At 51.2% G+C, this 19469-nt stretch overlaps 7 protein-coding genes across 7 annotated transcripts; 4 read left to right on the top strand and 3 right to left on the bottom strand.

Annotated features, from left to right (window-relative positions):
* Positions 1 to 270: 270 nt before the first annotated feature.
* On the bottom strand, positions 271 to 3236 carry BJX67DRAFT_358251 (Ytp1 family protein). The gene is made up of 4 exons (XM_071029558.1): positions 2392 to 3236; positions 1681 to 2321; positions 923 to 1624; positions 271 to 872 (listed from the first exon to the last, which is right to left on the bottom strand). The coding sequence occupies exons 1-4, from the start codon at positions 2651 to 2653 to the stop codon at positions 693 to 695; spliced, it is 1785 nt and encodes a 594-aa protein (XP_070884510.1). The 5' UTR covers positions 2654 to 3236; the 3' UTR covers positions 271 to 692.
* Positions 2772 to 3542, top strand: BJX67DRAFT_177471 (uncharacterized protein). Its single transcript, XM_071025150.1, has one exon. It carries the CDS (start codon positions 2891 to 2893, stop codon positions 3356 to 3358), a length of 468 nt encoding a protein of 155 aa, XP_070884509.1. The 5' UTR covers positions 2772 to 2890; the 3' UTR covers positions 3359 to 3542.
* A 3463-nt stretch (positions 3543 to 7005) lies between these two features.
* Positions 7006 to 7921, top strand: BJX67DRAFT_382757 (dienelactone hydrolase family protein; the record flags this gene model as incomplete). Its single annotated transcript, XM_071033298.1, has 4 exons — positions 7006 to 7093; positions 7157 to 7485; positions 7541 to 7658; positions 7719 to 7921. 4 exons carry the CDS (start codon positions 7006 to 7008, stop codon positions 7919 to 7921), a joined length of 738 nt encoding a protein of 245 aa, XP_070884508.1.
* Positions 7922 to 9170: 1249 nt separating this feature from the next.
* On the top strand, positions 9171 to 12797 carry BJX67DRAFT_373160 (GPI-anchor transamidase subunit GAA1; the record flags this gene model as incomplete). The annotated part of the gene is made up of 10 exons (XM_071031357.1): positions 9171 to 9363; positions 9423 to 9560; positions 9621 to 9702; positions 9755 to 9820; positions 9871 to 9992; positions 10044 to 10235; positions 10686 to 10995; positions 11081 to 11319; positions 11378 to 12249; positions 12321 to 12797. 10 exons carry the CDS (start codon positions 9171 to 9173, stop codon positions 12795 to 12797), a joined length of 2691 nt encoding a protein of 896 aa, XP_070884507.1.
* A 120-nt stretch (positions 12798 to 12917) lies between these two features.
* BJX67DRAFT_358240 (proteasome regulatory particle lid subunit RPN9) lies at positions 12918 to 14437 on the bottom strand. Its single transcript, XM_071029557.1, has 3 exons — positions 14025 to 14437; positions 13726 to 13961; positions 12918 to 13671 (listed from the first exon to the last, which is right to left on the bottom strand). The coding sequence occupies exons 1-3, from the start codon at positions 14290 to 14292 to the stop codon at positions 13030 to 13032; spliced, it is 1146 nt and encodes a 381-aa protein (XP_070884506.1). The 5' UTR covers positions 14293 to 14437; the 3' UTR covers positions 12918 to 13029.
* Positions 14438 to 14527: 90 nt separating this feature from the next.
* On the bottom strand, positions 14528 to 15981 carry BJX67DRAFT_358236 (class I SAM-dependent methyltransferase). Its single transcript, XM_071029556.1, has 3 exons — positions 15455 to 15981; positions 15231 to 15402; positions 14528 to 15168 (listed from the first exon to the last, which is right to left on the bottom strand). The coding sequence occupies exons 1-3, from the start codon at positions 15493 to 15495 to the stop codon at positions 14653 to 14655; spliced, it is 729 nt and encodes a 242-aa protein (XP_070884505.1). The 5' UTR covers positions 15496 to 15981; the 3' UTR covers positions 14528 to 14652.
* Positions 15982 to 16392: 411 nt separating this feature from the next.
* BJX67DRAFT_373157 (uncharacterized protein) lies at positions 16393 to 19260 on the top strand (the record flags this gene model as incomplete). The annotated part of the gene is made up of 10 exons (XM_071031356.1): positions 16393 to 16534; positions 16675 to 16737; positions 16790 to 16884; positions 16941 to 17032; positions 17088 to 17229; positions 17279 to 17437; positions 17490 to 17825; positions 17881 to 17947; positions 18221 to 18484; positions 18572 to 19260. 10 exons carry the CDS (start codon positions 16393 to 16395, stop codon positions 19258 to 19260), a joined length of 2049 nt encoding a protein of 682 aa, XP_070884504.1.
* Positions 19261 to 19469: the final 209 nt, after the last annotated feature.

Here is a 19469-nt window from a genome sequence, read left to right as displayed (position 1 = left end):
CAAAATGCAGCGGCGTATAAAAGTGATAAGGTTAGGGTCTATTTCAATGCCTGCTCGGGCTGGAGTGGATGTCGAGAGCAGGACACCTTGTTCGAATTCACATTATGGTTCCTGTTGAGTTTAGGGCGCACGTTGTTGGGGGTAAGGAGATTGTGAGGGAGGGGGAGGTTTTTTGGGATACAGAGGAGACAGTGTCCAGGTAATATCCGAAGTGAACCAGGGGGCGAGGCTGCCGGCTTCGAAGCTGCCGTTCTGGACGAGGTTGGGGGAATTAGCGGAGTAGGGGGTGTTTCCCTTGCTGTGGGGGTTTGCTTATATAGTGAATGTATTTGTATAGTTTGTCAGCTACATTATGAGCATTGTTTCCATTTGCATCCATCAGGGCGTTAATTATTGAAATAGGGAGCGTCACGTTCGTAAAGAAGATATAAAAAAATGCCATGGAAAATAGTAAGGCATGTCACAAACCATGTCTAACTAGTTGGAACCAGGGCTCAAGAAATCAACGGTATAAGGGGTATAATACTCTTTCCAAAACTATGCAATATGTTTCCGGTTTCTCGGAGTACCTTTTTCTTGATGTCAATGACACCATCTCCGCCTAGCTTGCACTTCCTGCAGCCTGGCTCGTTGTAGCAAGGGTGCGCCAAAGTGTCTTGAAGACGAATTATCATGAGTCGAGCTTAAAGTATTTAGGCCGGGAATCGGTAGGGTGCGAGTTGTGGACGAGCCTCGCGCTTAACGGCCCAAGCCTTAATAGCAATCACGACAATTTCGAACGCCATGATCAAGGCCGTCAAGCCCATGGCGACGGTGAAGGTGAACATTGCGTCGAGCTCGTAGTATTCGATCGCCTCAATGACGTTGCGGGACTGGTTTTCGTCAGCATAGACCTATTTACTAAGGTACGGGGACCACTCACACTTAACATGAAGATGAGGCCTCCAGAAATGAGGCAGAACGAGGCGACGATTTCGGTCGGTGGGCGAGAGGGCAAGTATGAGGTTGGGGGTTTCAGGTACATCAGGACGTAGGTCATACCGCGGGCGAGCGCAAAGCCGACCAGCATGTTACCCCACTGCTTGTGGACCATGGAGGATACCATGCTACTCTGGTGGTGAGATCCCATCATCATGCCCAAGAGGAGGATCACAACCGCAGGCATCGGATTGAGCGACACATTCTGGGTATCAGGCGTGTCCCAGGTGGGGCAAGATGGTCCATGACCCTCATGGTGAGGAGAGGGTGCACACAGGAGCGTGCTGTTCAACCAGCTCTTGACACGCTTTGACTCGAAGAGCATGCCGCACAAGCCTCCGCCCAGGAACATGAAAGCAATCGACACGTGCTCGAAATCAGTGGCGGTCCAGGCATTACCCCAGGCGCTGAGATGTTCAAGAAAGACGTTGCTGATACCGTAGGCGAAGATCACAGCGGATTCGGTGAATTCCCCTGTAGCGATTCTGGCCTTCCAGCCAACGACTTCTTGCGGGGGCTTGACGTTCCAAGCCCAACCGAGATCCGCCCAACAACCCATCACTCGTCCCAGGGTCAGCAATCCGTACCAGAAGAAAATGCCGCCTTTGATGAAGTGTGCGAGGCCGTTGAATATTTCTCGGTCTCTCTGCAGATTCATCAGCAAGAGCTCTGGAGAAGTAGCCAGCGAAAATCTATGCTTACAAAGATACCACCATACGTCACTGCGCCAGTTGTGATAGCAATAAAGCCGAGTTGCAGAATTAATCGATCAATCACATTGTAAACGAAGCCCATAATACGGAGGGCACGGCCGGAGACCAAGCGCGGGACACGGCTAGCAAGAAAACGGTCGAGGATAGTGCTGCGCATGAAACCCCGGGACTCGGAAAGTACGGGACCTTCTTCCTCTGGCTTTTCGAAGCCATCGTATTCATCCGGCGGAGAGGTGCAAGATGGAGAGCTCGGACGGCTGTGAAGGGATGCTGAGTTCCTCTCAGTGCCCTGGCCGCTGTCCCTTGACCAGCGATACTCATGGCGGACGCCAGTTGGATAGGTGGGAGTGTCGGCCATCTCGTCGGTGGAGACAGGAAGGAATTGTGCACGTTCGTAGGCACTTTGCTTCTCGCCCCTCCCGGCATATGCAAAGATCAAGGCCATGATGACCTGGGCAGCAATCACCCAAGTTGCTATCCATCCAATCTTGTGGTGGGCGTTGTTCTCATAAAGATCGGGGGTCTGGCTGTTGTAGACAATCCCGACCAACAACCCAACCGCATTCAGGACGAGGAAGACAAATTGGGACAGAAGCGCCAAGCGAGACCGTGCGACGCTCAACATAACGGCTGGGCCCTGTCAGTATACTCTGCGCGCGCTGCAGAAAGGTCGGAAAGAGCGTAAAACAGGAGGCCGTACCTGCCGGTAGCACAAAACACCATGCGATGACCATGAGCGCAATGTGTGCGACAATCCAACCGGTGTGCTTTCCGTACGCGAAGTAACTCATCGGCGAATTGTCGTTTGCCTCTGTTTGTGTGTGGTTCGAGTGCGAGGAGCCCATGTCCATGTCCATGTCCATACTCATATCCATTTCGTGATCATCGCCGTGGGCGAGAGCGCTCGCAAGCGAGGCTAGAAGGAGAGCCGCCAGCGCGGCGCGAGACGCGTGCTGCCACATAAGTGTGGTATTTATCTATAAAATGGCGCGGAATGGCGAGAATGGAAACCGTGCTGGTATATTATAGAGCTCCCAAACGGTCGAGTCTAACCTCGAACAGTGGAAGCTGGGCTGGATGTACGGTGTCCGGGCCTTGGAACGGCTCGGTGTGAGGGAAAATGCAGCTTCCTTCGTCACTACTCGGAGAGTCGCGCGATAGGGCTGGAGGGCGACGACTTGGACTTTACAACACCTGGAATGGGGGGATCAAAGGGGGGCCGGCTTGGAAGAGAAGCAAAGGGAAGGGGGAAAGCGGCGGGAGCAGCCAGGGTTTGGACCAGCCTTTTATTCATTTTCCGTTGGCGAAGTCCTGTACTTCAGAGACAGGCGGGGATAGGCTCTCCCAAGCACTGCACATTGCATTTAGTCATGGATGCACATCAGGCCGTGGAAAGAAGAGGAACTCTGACAAGCAGGCGCCAGTCCAGAGCACTCCGTGTGCCGAAAGTGGAGATTGACAGCGCTAGCACAAGCCTTGACCTTTTTTATTTAAAAAAAATTAAGAAAGAAAAAAAGAAAAAGGAAAAGGGAAAAAAAAAAAAAAGGTTCTCTCTTTGTGATTGTTTTGATTTGAGCTTCATCAGATCAACTTCAAGGCCTGTCATTCTTCTTCCTTTGACGCCAGGCAGAGACTTTTCCATGCTCTTGTCGAGAGCTTCGTCTTGATGAAGGACTTCCACTATGAGCACGAGTCCGACCACGAATCGCAGCACTGGTGGTATGTGACGAATGATGTCATTACAGAGCATCATACGACAGCGCCTTCTGTGAATTTGGGGACCACGGCTTGGGCCTCGGAGATCGATTCAAGGACATGTTAAACGGCATTAATTTCGCTCATAACTTTCGATTATTAACTTGATTCCACTCGGACGAAAATCGGACACTCGCAGGCCTCGGGAAATATTGAACGTCCGGAATCCTCCAGGCCTGACGGTCGAATTGAATAATGGCCTCATCCTCCAAGCCTCTCCTCCTGCGAGATCCGTCGAACATGTCGAGGATATCAGGAGCTTGAGTGCTGTTGCCTTCGAAATGATAGCTTATTCTTCCCTCCCTGGTTCTTGCTTTGTATTGCGATCAGGGATCCCAGTCTTGCTGGGCTCTTCATTGACCAGTTCGAGGATAAAGGTGACTAGCGGTGTCCACGGTTTAGCTCCGGGCCCCGACCCCGACCCAAGCTTGGCGGCCATCTTTTGGTTCGCAAGCCAGAGTCCTGAGAAGCATCTGAGTAGAGATCTCCTCAGAGGACTCTGGAGAAGATGGAATGAAGAGTCGTTTGCTGGAAATGAGCGCTGTCTTTTCGCAACCTTTGAGTATGCGTATTTTGGAGGGCTGTTGTGGGAACGGCCGTGGACTTGCCGGAGGACAGAGCCAACTTGTTGAGCACACAGGCATCAAAATTCACCTGGATGTCATGGGCTGATCAGCTTTCTCGAAACTGAGCCCTTGTTGGCCCAGGAATCATTATCCCCGAGCCCCAATCTCGTGCGCTTACGCTGACAGCCTCGACCTGCTCAAGCTGCTGCCGAATTGTCCTTGTTGAGTTCTGGGAAAACGTGCGGACCAGAAGGCTTATCTCAGCACACCTCCCTTGTCATCCATCGCTTCCAGATTCGCCCAGTCGTTAGCCCGCGGACAGTCGCAGGGAGCTCACTCCAAGCGTCGATCCTCGCTGGACAACCCCGCTCACCACCCAAGACCAGGATTCGCAGCTCCCTTCCCAGCCCTGTGCCTGTTTTTCCCTCATCTGACAACCCAACCGCCGATCCTGCCTTTGGCACGGCTGGATCTCGAATCCACCAGCATCCGCGCTCTTCCGTGTCTTCTTATCCGCACGCACCCGGAAGACGACCGTCCCTCAGACACCTCTCTCAGAACAAGAATGATTCATCATTATCCTCCATCCTTCGATAGGTTTCGCTTGCTTTCAAACCAATCCCGCCCCGTGGCATGACTCATCGGGTGTCCGCGGGAAAGTTCTCCATGGTCGACTCGGGCCTTGACAAGTTCGTCGTCGACTCCGAAGTATACTGTGCATAAGCACAATAATGTTGGCTTCGAGATTGTGCCAGAAAAAGCAACCATCGTGGCCTTCACCCGGGTCCTGTGCTATTCATGATTCTCTACACAGAACACACGGAACACACTTTCAGCAGACTTCACTGCCCGCTGACGCCGCAACCTGCCAACAGCACCGGACTGCCATTTCTTAACCTCCCGTGCTGATTGGCAACGGCGTATCTAATTGGAATCCCTGATTTATAATCCGCTTCAAAGTGCTCCTCGCCAACCTTGCGAGTTTTGACCTGGATCCGGTCCAGGTCATTTGAACACCTGGTGGGACTCGTCACCGACCTATCCGACCAATCCTTTTTACCCCTCGTCTTCGAGAGGGAGGGCTTGGGGCCGTCCACGGGTATGTCGGAGACTTTTCTCGCCAGGGTATCAATTCGAATGTGCCTGTTCCGACAGCGAAGGGGCTTTCCGACCTGCTTGACTGGGAAACCCAATTCAACGCCCGGAAATCCGGCACATTCCTATCCGAAAACCCCAGGAACCTCACCAGATCCTTCGTCTCGCGAAAGTAATCTCCGATGCCACCAGAGCGCAAAGGAAGTGAACCCCGACGTCGAATTAGAAAGTGTGCCGAAATTTGTGGTTTATGTTTTGCGGGTGGTCCCGCAATCATTCTTTATGGAAGTCCGAGCTTGAAGGATGGGTCGCTGGTCCAGTCCATCGGATTTTCGGAGTCTTGAATGGCAGAGACATGCCTAATTGTGCACACTGGGGTGAACCATTTACAGAGGACTTTGACTTCATGGGCACTGCTCTCTTGATCCATTCTTCAATACCGGCTTCTGTCGTGGATTATCATTCTGCTCGTAACACAGTAAATCTACACCAAATCTGGAGCAGGGGACCTTGATTTAACCTTCAATCTCTAAAATTGTCCTCTCGACCCAGAGTAAATCTTGTCCAACAAGCGCATCCCACCAACCAGTCATTTCCCTTTGCCCATCTGCATAATTCGTACCCAGGGTGTTTTATTCTTCGATTGGCGTGTATCCACCCTAGGTGTGACAAAACCTAAATTCCTCGTCATGTTCAAATTGACGCCTTCTGCTTTCCTTCTACCAAACTTCAATTCCCCATGCCCTTGCAAGGTTACCAAGAGTTACGTGGTTGATTAACCTCGCTTTCCGACACCTACTGCCGGCTGTATATTCAGAAACCAGACGTTAGGTTGCCCTTTATAGCGCAGGCATTGATGCGCTTTCCAGATATACATCCATTCCGTCCTAGCCATTAGAGCGTGAAGTCACCTCGCAACTGATAGAGGCAGGTTGAAGGACACTGCGCAGCTTATATGATCAAGAAGTTTGCATCGCGGTCGGTCGAGCGAATCGCCCGCCTTCGATCCTCCCGACCTGTCTAAGTTTCTCAGGGCAGCGACTGACTAGACATCGTGGTCAAAGTATTAGGGTTCGGTCGTCTATTAAGCTGCTTACAGTCTCGTCCAGGCCGTGTCCCATGTCCAACCCGCGCTTTAGAAGACTCCTTGATCGATAAGCCTACCCGCTTAGGGCGAATTGCCTCCAAGGAGGCCGGGTACCCGCAATGCCAGGATCAGCAAGATGCGGGGAATTCATTTGATTGTTCAGACTGGTTGGGTTCAGAGCTGCGCCGAATTTATGCCAAAAACTATAAGCCAATCATAAGGGCCTTATTCGTTGCTTTGCGTCAATATCTCAGGTTCTGTATCAAAATTGGCATTCCCTTGCTGCCAACATTGGAGCGAGACCCGACCCGTCCTGACCTGGCTGGGGGGCCCTATTTTGGTGGTTTGTTAACGCCAGCCTCTGGCATCTCAGTTAAACTTATAACAGGGAGCCCGATGGTTGGCCCCGGGGTAATTTCAAAGCAGGAATACTGCTGAAGGAATAAATTGCGGTGGTCGCCCCACTTTCTTCGCTTTGGCTGCGGGGACTTTTCCCTGTTGCTTTCGCTTGTCGGAGACATTTCCCAGCTGTCAGAGGACAAAGGACAGGTGCAGAAGATCTTGCGAGTATCGCAAGCGGTCGAGAAAGCAGCGACTGTTACTTCGTTTGAAATCAAGAGCACATGGGAAGTGCAACCACTTTTCGTCGGAGCGAGGGGCAAGCGCGGAGGAGACCTCCCGCCGTAGCAGCGGCATATAAAAATGCTCCTCCTCATTGGCACTCGGTTTCCCTCTCAAATATCTTCACGCCTACGTTCCCCCAACATCACACTTCTCTCTTCTACAATTTCCTCTTACTTGATCGTGCAAAATGGCCTCCAACCCTCCCGGGGCTTGCTGCGCCTCTGGCTTCAAGCATGAAGGCACCCCTGTCGGCGAGACGAAGAACGTCAACGGAAGTCTGTCTGCCCTCCACCGGGCTGCCCAAAAATGTGCTAACTGACCCTTTTTTCACATTTCAGCCGAGATCTACATCTCGTACCCCAAGGGCAACTCGAGCCCAGAGAAGGCCGTTATCATCCTGAGCGACATCCTCGGTATCTACGTCAACGCCCAGCTCCTTGCTGACGAATTCGCCGGAAATGGGTACCTGACTATACTCCCTGATCTTTTCCGTGGCGACGCCCTCAAGCTTAGTGACCTCGAGTCTGGGAAAGCGGATCTCCCCTCCTGGCTCCCTAACCACAGCTCTGCGGTTGTTGACCCCGTTGTGGAGGCTAGCATCAAATACCTGAGACAGGACTTGGGTATCAAGCGCATCGGTGCCGTCGGATACTGCTTCGGTGGCAAGGTGAGTCTGTCACGGTACCACTCGGTCCTATTGAGCATCTTATAACCGCAATCAGTATGTCTGCCGCTTCCTGAAACCCGGTAAGGCCGATGCCGGTTATACCGCCCACCCCTCTTTCGTCACAGACGAGGAGCTTGCCGCCATCGAGGGTCCCCTATCTATCAGCGCCGCTGGTAAGCCCGACTAGTCCAACCGACATTCAAGAACCACACTGATCAATTTCCAACTCCAAGAAACCGACAGCATCTTCACAACGCCCCTCCGTCACAAGTCCGAGGAGATCCTGATTAAGACGGGCAACCCCTGGCAGATCAACTTGTACAGCGGCGTCTCTCACGGTTACGCCGTCCGCGCTGACCTGAACGACAAGTACCAGAAGTTCGCCAAGGAGCAGGCTTTCTGCCAGGCTGTGAACTGGTTCAACCAGCACCTGTGAACCTATTGGATACAGAGTTATTGGATTTAACGTGGATGTGGCTAGAGATATGTATGAAGATGACGTCATAGTTACTTTATCTTGTTTGAAACCCATATTGGATTGAGAGTAATCTAGATTGGACATTACAGGTATTAGACGAGCAGTACAAGAAGTTATGTTGGCTTTCTTACTATGTGGTACTGTGGTTTGCATGGCTATTGTTCTGTTGAGCCATCTGCTCGAACATCCACCTCCTGCATGTCACGAAGGACTCTCTCGATATAGTCGCCCGCCTTGCTGAGTTTCACAATATGTGCAATGGCGATGTGGACACTAAGAAGTTTGGGGTCTGGCGCATCGATCGTTAGGTTGGGACTGAGGGTCAGCGTACGAGTAACTGGGAAGAACGGATCGCGTGTAGGAAGGGCCTGTTTTCAAGCATGTCGATCTTATACTCATGCGGCGTCTGTGGGTTCAAAATGAACTCAGAATTCACCAAACAGTCGATGATAATCAAGTATTAGTGTGAGAGTATTAAAGGACCTGTCTGTGTTTGGTCCATCAAGATGGTGACTGAGCTTAAATTATTAAACACGTCCAATATGCGAAACGCATTCATTGTTGACCCGCTCTAAGAACAATTACAAGCTATTATTGACAACAAATGCACCAATTCTGACTCTCCCTGCGCTATTGTGGTCAAACTTTGAGGGAGACTATGCGCAACTTCAAGCGTAAGTCGTGTGTGGTCTTGTTCTGAGCCAGATAGAGCGTAATTTTACAGTTCTTGCTTCATAGCCTCAGGCAGACCCCAGATAATTCTTGGCGGTTCTGGTCTGTCACACACGTGACCCGGGGGATCGGCGCCCTCGACAAAAAGGTTCCACCAGGTGAGCAGTCAGGAACCACGAACAGCTGGAGCGGAGGAGCACTCACTGTGCTCCGGCCTCTCTCGACTCAGGAGCCTTCACCTTTCTTTCACTCACTTTGACCTTTACCCTTACTTCCTGAATTTTACATCTTTTTAATTTGAAGATTCGACCATTAACTGTTGCTGGCGCTGCGCCTCGTTTCTGAGCTGATGACTCTGTCGCTTGGCTGAAGTTTTGCCAACAAATCTAATTATTGTTGGCCACCAGTTGCTGGAAACCTGACCAAAGAGATATACGATATTCACGGCTTTTTCCGATTTCTAATTGGCTGCCAACATCGACGTATCCGAAATAGCGTACTTATATCCCCCCCCACCACGCAGCGCGCCCTCATTATGGCTTCTCCAGCTGCATTGCCCCCGTTACCATTCAACCCTTCGAGGGTCCGGTCATATCTACTTCGGTTACCGTTGTTTACACGACTCGCAGTTTTGGTAATAATCGTGTTTTGGTTGCTCGAGTTGCAAACGGTTTGGAGCGTTGTACAATGGGGGTCGTTGATTCCGGATGAGATGGGGCTCAGTAGCAGTACGCTACTTCGCCCTTCTAATTTTGTCGATTGAGGAGAGAGTGCTGACAGGCTTTAGTGTATCGACTCAATACATACCCGCTAATACACACTGGCTTCTTTCATACCTTTATCAACTTGCTAGCCGTGACACCCCTCCTTGAGCGCTTCGAAGCTGAGCATGGGACATTGACTGCCATTGCCTTGTTTACTGGCCGTAAGTGCTTGCAGCGCCTGGTTAATGGGTGAACCAAACGTGCTAATATATGCCTTCTAGCTCTTTCTACATTTCCAGCGGGCATCTACCTTCTGATTGAGAAGTTTGTGTTGCATAGTAATACCGCTGTAGTTGGCGCCAGGTGAGTCTCGTGCACTTGACAAGCGCAATCCATTCTCTGACCTCCATCCTAGTGTGTGGGCGTTTCTTCTTCTGGGTTCCGAGTCGATAAGGACATTCAAGTCCAACCCATACTTTATGTAGGTAAATCCGACGATGGAAATGCATCCTTGCACTGACTTGACTTTAGCCTTGGAAAATACAAAATTCCAACGTGGACATCGCCCCTGTTTGCCTGCGTGCTTGTCTGGATCCTCGTAGCCAACACCAGCTTCCTCGGTCACTTGTGCTCCGTCCTTATTGGGTATCTACGTAAGTAATTCTTCGCTTCTACGCTACACCAGTATCTGATTCAGTCACCAGTCGGCCTCGGGTATCTCAAGGTTTTTGTACCTCCAGAAAAGATTTTGAGATGGATTGAAGGGAAGTTGAATCTGTTAGGGCGACTACCACACTATGTTTCGGTAGATCAGAAGACATATGGCCGGTACGGAGTGCTCCCAACTGCTGGTGCACCAGCAGGTGAACGAGGAACGCCCATGAGCTTCCTCGGGGGTTCTTCGCAACGCCTTGGGCCATGAGATCTCTCCTACCTAAACAAGCCTACTTCTCGTGTATATCTAACCATATAATCGCATATTATAATTAGCTGTAAATGCTACTGAGAGCTTAATGCTAGAGAATTATGAGCATTGACGATGGTTATGCCTGACCGCATCTATCTGCGTAGCTTGAGCTGGTCTAGCGGCCCACGGAAATCTCCACAGGGAGAGCCGATCCCCTTGAACTTCAACTTCTCCCACACACCCATGGACTGGAGTCCATGAAGGTCGCAGATTTCATGGCCGCGTTAAAATGTGAGTTTTTATCCGTCGTATGATAAACGTTCCCTTGTGTCACGCGGCGCATTTTTCCGTATCCCTCACTCCCCCACTTCAATTGCAGCTTGCAACGCGCATTCCCGCGAAGGACAGCCCAGAGCTGCAAATTGGACACTGCTAACAGATGATCAAATGGCAGCGGCGATCCGCAAGTTGCGGAACAACCCTCACTTTCTCTTCGTTCGATTACCGTATATCCTATCCCTCTTGTTTATCATCGCCGGGGTTGTCTGGCTTTTCCTTCTGCCCCTCGACGAGTACTCTCGAAAGAACTACATCTCAGAAAACGCCCTTTTACCTGGACAGGTCCACGCGTACTTTTCCGGCAGTGAACAACACATTTTTCGCGGATACAAGAGCGAGCTAGAGGGACTGTTGGGTACTGACAGTGGTGAAGAAGTACAAAGGCCGAAGAGTGAGGAACGGACGCCGGTGTATGTTGAGACCCGACCCGCCAACCCGCGACATTTCACGAAACGTTTCTCTAAACTGGTACTGATGTGATGCTATTGCGGCTAGCATATCGGATAAAATACAGTCGATTCTGAAAGCTACTGGGCTGAAAGTCGCAACGCAAAACTACGAGTACACATCTTCGGGCATTACACACCAAGGAGAGAATATCTACGCCATCATTCAGGCGCCACGCGGAGACGCTACGGAGGCGATCGTGCTTGTTGCGGCCTGGGAAACTGTGGATGGTGAACTGAATCTCAATGGAGTTACCCTTGCCCTGACTCTAGCAAGATACTTCAAGCGTGAGTTTGCTTAAACACACATCCTGTCACTTTCGTTCCACTGACAGATGGGGCGTAGGCTGGTCTCTGTGGTCCAAGGATATCATATTCGTTTTCCCTCCTGATAGTAAATCCGGAACTCAGGCATGGATCGACGCATATCATGATATGCAGCGAGCCTCTGTTCAGCCTCTACCTCTGAAGAGTGGCGCTTTACAAGGGGGGCTAGTTATTGAGTATCCCTTAAACCACCGCTTCCAGAACATACACATTGTCTACGATGGAGTCAATGGCCAGCTACCCAACCTGGACCTTTTCAACACGGCTGTGTCCATCGCTGGGGGTCAGATGGGAATTGGGACGCGGTTGCAGGAGATGTGGGAGCACGACGGCAGTTACGAAAAGCGGCTGCAAACCATGTTGAGGGGAATGGTCAAGCAGGGCTTTGGGTACGCCACCGGGGCCCATAGCAGCTTCATGCCCTATCATATCGACGCCATCACTCTCCAAACTCAGGGTATCGGATGGCAAGATGAAATGGCGCTAGGTCGCACCGTGGAGGGCCTAACTCGCAGTTTGAACAATCTCCTGGAGCACCTGCACCAAAGCTTCTTCTTCTATCTTCTCATGCAAACCCACCGCTTTGTTAGTATTGGCACTTATCTCCCGAGTGCGATGCTGATTGCCGGAAACTTCACTATCATGGCTATCGCCTTATGGCTACGGACTGGTTACTCTACCAACCCCTTCAGTGATACCGCACCAGGTCAAGGCGAAAAGCCAGACGGAATGTCACAGACCGCGTCCAAAGACGCCGGCAACATCTCGACTACGCAGAACCCCTCAAACAAAGTTATAGAGCGCCAACTTGCGCTTCCCCTTACGCTCGTCATCGGCCTACATCTAGCAGGCCTCATCCCACTGCATATTTTCAACAACACCTCCCATGCGGTGAGTTGTCAGCTCACTCCCCTTAACCCCACACCACTCTCTCATAAACGGGAATACTAAACCTTTTCCAGAACTACACCTCCGCAACCTATGCCTCAGTTGTCGTGAACACTCTCCTCCCTCTCCTGCTCGCCGGCGTTCTCTCCCAATACCGCACGACAATCCAACAAATCCACCTCATCAAATCTGTCTCCCTTCTCCTTCTCGGTCTCTTTCTCTCAGCCCTTGCGACCCTCAATTTCTCCCTCTCGTTCATGATCGGCCTCCTCTGTGCACCGCTCTCCTTCGTAAACCGCATCACCGCCGACACGACACCCATACTCCGATACGCTCTTTCGATAGCAGGCTTATTCTTCTTGAACATCCTATCCCCACCCGTTGTTCTGCTTGCCGGTTGTGCGTATTTCGGTGTTTCTATTGAGACGGTTCTTACTGAGGCGGCGTTTGGGTGGGATGTTTGGGGGATGTGGACGCAGGTTATTATCTGGTGTGTTTGGTGGCCTGCTTGGATTGTTGGGGCAGCGTTAGTGGGGGTGTCGTTATTCTAAGCGATTGAGCACATGCGTCTCCCGTCTGCATTTCGAGTCCCAAGCACTTGATACACAGCGCTCACATTATGCCTCACCATAATTTAGGCTAATTCAAGAGGATCTAGTTGTCACTTTACAAGGACACATGATACGTTTCAATTGCGAACTCTAGTACACTCGTACATGTATGCATGAAAGCCTTTTTGTGAGAAGCTGCATGAGTAATTATTAGGTAGATAGGAAGACTCCGTTATGCAGCCCACACATCCTTCCCTACACCCTCAATCCAGTGCCCCAACTGGTTGACGCCTGCATCCCAATCCTTCAGCCTATTCCGCATGCCTTCGATTTGCTTCATATCCAGTACCTTGGGCTGCACCCACGTAATCTGAGCGACCTGCGCAACTTGGTCAATAGCGCCCTTCAGCAGGCCCAACGAGAGCGCCTTCATCACTAGATGCTCGATCTCTTCTGGCTTCACTTTCGTTTCGTGGGAGATCGCCGCAAACGTCAGATTGCGGTCATGTGGCGGGCGACGGAAGACCATCTCTGTCAGGGCGGAGAGGGAAATCTTCTGGTATAGGAAGAAGCGGTGCTGCTCGAGCAACTTGTTCTTGGAAATATTGCCCGCAAGAACATCATAAGCAGTCAAGTCACCGCGGTTGAAGGCGAATAGGAGATCGCGGAGCCAGTTATGTGATGTTTCGGTGAGAGAATCCAGGATCGGGTGCAAAAGGAGTTCCCCAAAATTGTAGATCGAGTCTGAGACCAGGGCGGCGACACTGAGGTTGTACGCACGGCTGACGCGCTCGGTTTGGGAGAGCTCCTCGAGGTTGATGCAGGCGAGGTAGAGGAGGGCGTTTTTGTAGAAAGAAGCGAATTCTTGTTTGGACTGTTGCACTCGTTAGTTCAGTTTCCGAAATAATGAGGGGCAAGTCGAACATACGTGGAAGTAGTCGGCGTTGACCTTGTAGAAAGAGGCATGCACAACTGTCTCGACAGAGTCGAATGAATCCAGCACCTTTTGGCATGCCTCTAGATCCTTCTGCGCTCCATCCAAGTTTTGTAGCCGTTGTTTTACATTGGCGACTTCCGCGAGAGCGTAGATATAAGCCTCTTGTGAGTCGGGCTTGTTGACCTTGTCGGCGAGTGATGTGAGAAAGGAGAGTCGTTCTTCATCATCTAGTACGGTCAATAGCCGTTAGTGAAGCCTATACAAGAAGATAGCCCAACGGATCAACACACCTGCACATTCCGTTGATGCCATCAACCCCAAAGAGACGAGCTGGAGCTGATTGATCTTATCGGCGAAGCTGAGGACGAAGACCTTGAATATCGGTAACCGTTGGGGAGCGCTTTCTGGTAGTCGGAAGAAATCGACCAAGGCGTTGGTCAACTGATGCCATAATTTTCGCTCCCAGTAGTCCTCAAAGCTCAGGAACGCAGCCTGGGACTGCTCCGGAGCTTGTTGCAGCTGGTCCGCGAGGAAATCGGAGATCTTCTGGTTCTCCATGTTGACGGCACGAGAGAATACTCCAGAGGGGAAGAAAGGAGGGTAATCTAGGGAAAGATAGAAGAGAGAGGAAGATTTGACGCACTGATGGAAGATGTTCTGGCAAGATGCCGGCTGGGGGTCCGATCTGCCAGTGCTGATGAATGATGGAAGCTCAAACGGTGTCTCTGCGCCGCCGTAGCGCTTTTCGACCCCAGATGCCCTCTTCGCATCCTCTGTTTTATTTCACCCAAAACAGGTCGTTGCTTTGCGGATTCTACTCGTTTTTCAAAAGCAATGATAATGATATCCGACATCCAATCTCAGAGAGACTAACTTGCTATCTCACAAACAATCCGGTACAGCTTCACGTTCTTTCCATCAAATGCGTCCTCTCTCGCCTCGAGCTATGAAAATGGTCTTATGGAATGTCTTTCCATTCTTAGTGAACTCCAGGGGCTCCTCGATGACCTGATACTTGAATTCAATCCCGGTGCCTGCATCCTCGTACATCTTCTGCATCTCCTCAGCCGAGAACCCGTGCTTCGAGATCGTCTCGACAACTTCGCCCATCTGTTGCAGTCGGTGGTCATGGTGGTGCTCCGGAACTAGATCCATGGCCATCATCACTCCTCCCTTTTTCAGTCTCTTGCCAAGGCGACTCAAAGCCCGCTCAGGGTATTCAAAGTGATGAAGGGCCATACTGACAACGACAAGATCGAAATCAAAGAACTCGGGCCCCGAGACTTCGGCCGGCATTGTCTCCGCGAGGAGATTAGACTTGACTCCGACCATAGTACCGGAACGGCCCGCTTCGCGGACATTTTTGTTGAATTCGTCAATCATGCCGTCTGAGATGTCCATGCCAATGACTTGGCTAACAAAGGGCGCCAAGGTCTGCACTGGTTAGCATGTAGATTCATGGCCGGTGTTTTGGATCGGTGGGTCAAGCCACTCACCAAGGAAATATGTCCAGGGCCGCAGGCATACTCCAGCATCCTAACATCCATACCTTTCCCTGCGTCGGTGTCGGTCCATGTATCACTGATCCAGGTTCGCTTGCCCTGTACAACGTTGACCAACGTCTCCACAGCCTTTGAAAATTCAGACTGATAGGTACGAGCCTGCTTGCTGCAACTCTGTGAGTCATGCATTCTATGATATCACGTTGCAGAGAACTTACTCAAAGACTTGACGGTTTTTCTCGGTGAAGTCGTTTGTCATCGTTGCGAAATAGTGGCGGTATTACCCGGTATTCGGAATCAAGGAAGTTGACGGACAAGGAAAGAGTAGGGATGAGAAGGGATGAGCTACTACCCTTTATAACTTCTCGGTTCCCGCCAATCTCGTTGTCGGAGAGTTCTCGGACACTTCTACAGAGAGCCCACCACAATATCTGGCGCCAAGCTACTGCAGCAAAGCAGATATGAGTCAATTTTCGGCCACTCGCAGAGTATACCTAGCAGATATACAAGTTTATGATCCGGTTAGCTACCTCTAAACTCTCTGAAGGATCAATCGAATCCACCTCCGTTCTACTTGACCGCGTTGTGCCCCGACCCGTGAAGCCTGGGGATCTCCAACAAGTCGCATATTTAGATATGATTCTAGTAAATGTATGCAATAAGTGTCTAGGTAATTCAAGTCAGCCTGCTGAACTCAGTGCCTTTTTACCTTCAACAGCACGTTACGCCACAAGCTACGATGTTGGCCTCAGGCAGAAGTTGTTATTCTTGGCGCCATCAACCAACCAGGACTCGGAAATAGTCATACACGAGACGGACGATAAAACCTCCCCAAGTTATAAGCTGCTGGAGGGCAATGCGATGAATTATTCCCGGGTACCCCGAAGTCAGGTTCCATAGCCATGTTACAAATATAGAAGCATGGTTGTCTACCCTTCATTCTCGGGAGTCCCGTCTTCAAGCTTTCTGTCCTAATACGGGCTAGCGCATGGATCCCGTGACACGCACTGCTCATGGTGATGAACAAGTTTCGACCTCACCAAAGACCTGTTGTCGAGCTCCACGCCCCCTTCTCCCAGCGCCCACTTGCTGTTGTATGCACCCTCGGCAGATTCAAATTGGTATTCCTACCTAGCTAACAACTTTACTAGAGACCATGCAGAAGTGTCGGGTCGTCAATTCCACCCTGGGGTCTAGGGCCGTCGTCCCCACCCCCCGAGTCCGATTCCAGGTACAACGCCGGAATCTCCAGGATGTCACAATTACTCGGACCGGAAAGCCGATTCTGAAGGTTCAGGGTGGACGGTAACTGTTCAATGGCTTCCGTGTGCAATAGATTAGTGCTAACGCGCTGGCTCAGGTCATCTCTCGGAGGTACTTCAGCTAGTCTTTCCGCCTGCCGCCACGAACAACTGATACTGATACAAACCGTAATTAGGGCACACGGCAACCGTCTTTGGTGCGACCGGATTTTTGGGTCGTTATATTGTCAACAAGCTCGGTACGCCTAGCAATCGGAATTCCGAAGGATCAATCAATTGACAGCTTCTTAGCCACACAGGGATGCACGGTGGTCATTCCCTACCGAGAGGAAATGACGAAGCGGCATCTTAAGGTTACAGGTGATCTTGGAAGGGTCATTTTTATGGTAACAGCCCCCAGAGCCACGGAACGATAGCTGCCCACTAATACGATTACTATTAGGAATACGACCTGCGCAACACCCAGTCAATCGAAGAGAGTGTCCGGCACTCCGATGTCGTCTACAACCTTGTTGGCCGCGAATACCCTACCAAGTTCGTTGGCAGATGAAATTTCCATACTAAGGCTCTGCTGCTGATGGTGGTCCAGAAACTTCTCGTACACTGATGTACATGTCGACGGTACTGAGCGCATCGCCGACGCAGTCGCTAAGTACGACGTTGACCGATTTATTCACGTCTCTTCCTACAATGCTAACAAGAACTCTCCCTCCGAATACTTTGCCACGAAGGTCGGCTTACACCGTAAGGTTCCTGGATTTGATAGCTGATGTGTTACAGGGGTGGGGTGAGGAAGTCGCACGCTCGATATACCCCGAGACTACGATTGTTCGACCGGCTCCCATGTTCGGCTTCGAGGACAGGCTCCTTCACAAGCTTGCCAGCGCGACCAATCTGTTCACTTCCAACCATCTCCAGCAACGCTCATGGCCCGTTCACGTAAGTCACGTCATTAACTGCCCAGGTCCAGGTGGCTTATTCTTATTAATAGGTGATCAACGTCGGTGCCGCCCTTGAGCGCATGTTGCACGATGATACCACTGCTGGCCAAACCTATGAGCTCTACGGTCCGAAGAACTACTCTCCCGCCGAGATTGCTGAATTGGTTGACCGTGAAATTGTCAAGCGCCGTCGTCACGTCAACGTCCCTAAGCGTATCCTCAAGCCCGCGGCTCACCTTCTGAACAAGTACCTCTGGTGGCCCACCTTGAGTGCCGACGAGGTTGAGCGGGAATTCATTGACCAGGAGATTGACGAGACGGCAAAAACGTTCAAGGATCTTGGAATCGAGCCCGATGAGCTGTCAAACCTCACTTTCCACTACTTGGTAAGTTCTCGTTGCTACGGTGGCTTCGACCGAGATCTAACCGCCGCATAGAAAGGCTACCGGAGCTCATCCTACTACGACTTGCCCCCAGCTACCGAGCGCGAGCGAGCTGAGGAGAAGAAGTATGTCCATGTTCTCGACGACCAGTAGTCTGTTTCTTTAGTGTACATAACCGTACTAGATGCATTGTTTCCGTTTGTTTAAAATGTATGCGTAGCTCAAACGCCGTACCAAGCGCAGTGTATACCGCTATGTGCCCCTCCGCCGACAACATCATCCAGCGGGGCCAGTCCGCTCCGCAGTAATCCGAGCCCCTCATCAGACAGGACAGCTACACAGAACACGTTCCACCGAAAGCAGCCTTTTATGTTGAGTAACGATCCCGAAAATGACAGCGGAAAGTAGCACCCCAGTCATCCTTCTCAAAACAAAATCCTCCCCTCACGACGGCTATGACAAGTTCTTCCGCACTCGCAGCTACAACCCAACCTTCATCCCCGTCCTCTTGCACAATTTCCACCATGAAAACCTATCACAGGTAAAAGCGCTTTTCGAATCCGGACGCCTGAATCCAAGCCCGGGGAGACAATATGGCGGTATAATATTCACCTCACAGCGCGCCATCGAGGCGTTTGCGGACACGCTGAAGGGTGTTGAGCGTGCGTTTCCCCCCCTTCCCTCCCCCCGCACGTGCATACTTCCGGAATTTGAGAAGTATCACTAACAGACGAAAAATTGATATATAGAACCTCTCACAGAAAAGGCATCCCACTTACTCCCCCTCTACACCGTCGGCCCCGCAACAGCCCGCTCCCTAACCTCATTACGGGACAAATACCTCCCGCACGCGACAATCCACGGCGCCGAGACGGGGAACGGAGAGAATCTTGCCGGGTTTATCCTGGACCATTATAACGGTCTTTTTCCCCCGGGTAATATTTCCGACAACGACGAAAACCAAGAAGAAGACGAGGGATTTGGAGGGCCCGGGAACGCACGAAGGAAACCACCCCTCCTCTTCCTCGTCGGCGAAACGAGGCGGGATATCATACCGAAAACCCTCATGGGCGAGTCCACGCCGGAGCCAAGAAGGATAGGCGTTGAGGAGGTCGTTGTGTACGAGACTGGTGTGGTGGAGGGGTTCGAGGGTGATTTTGAGACGACTCTTCAACAATATTCTCATGGGGTGGTGTGGGTTGTCGTGTTTTCGCCCACGGGGTGTGATGCCATGGTTAGGGTTTTGAGGCGCGAAGTCGAGAAACAGGGAAGGGGCGGGAGGAGGGTGTTCGTTGCGACGATTGGACCGACGACGAGGGATCATTTGGTCAAGGAGTGTGGATTTCGACCGGAGGTTTGCGCGGCGAAGCCGTCGCCTGAGGGGGTTGGGGACGGGATAGGGGAGTTCATGAGGTCTTTGAATCGAGATTCGTATTGAGGTGCTTAGATTCTGTGCATTGAGCGTGCTGCGGTATACCCAGTCTGTGTTTTATACTTGTGGAGTTGTGGGGTGGTGCGGGACAATATATAGAATAATACAACCATTGAATACCGGGTTAATGGCCGATTTCCGAACGAAAGGGATATGAACAAGAACGATGGAGCTGCATTAATTCGCGAAGATAGGTACAACTACCCCAGACATCT

The sequence above is a fragment of the Aspergillus lucknowensis genome, assembly GCF_044049455.1.
Source record: "Aspergillus lucknowensis strain CBS 449.75 chromosome Unknown BJX67scaffold_31, whole genome shotgun sequence".
Taxonomy (NCBI): Eukaryota; Fungi; Ascomycota; class Eurotiomycetes; order Eurotiales; family Aspergillaceae; genus Aspergillus; species Aspergillus lucknowensis.
Note: the sequence above shows the minus strand (reverse complement) of the source record. Positions and strands in the feature narration are given on the sequence as shown.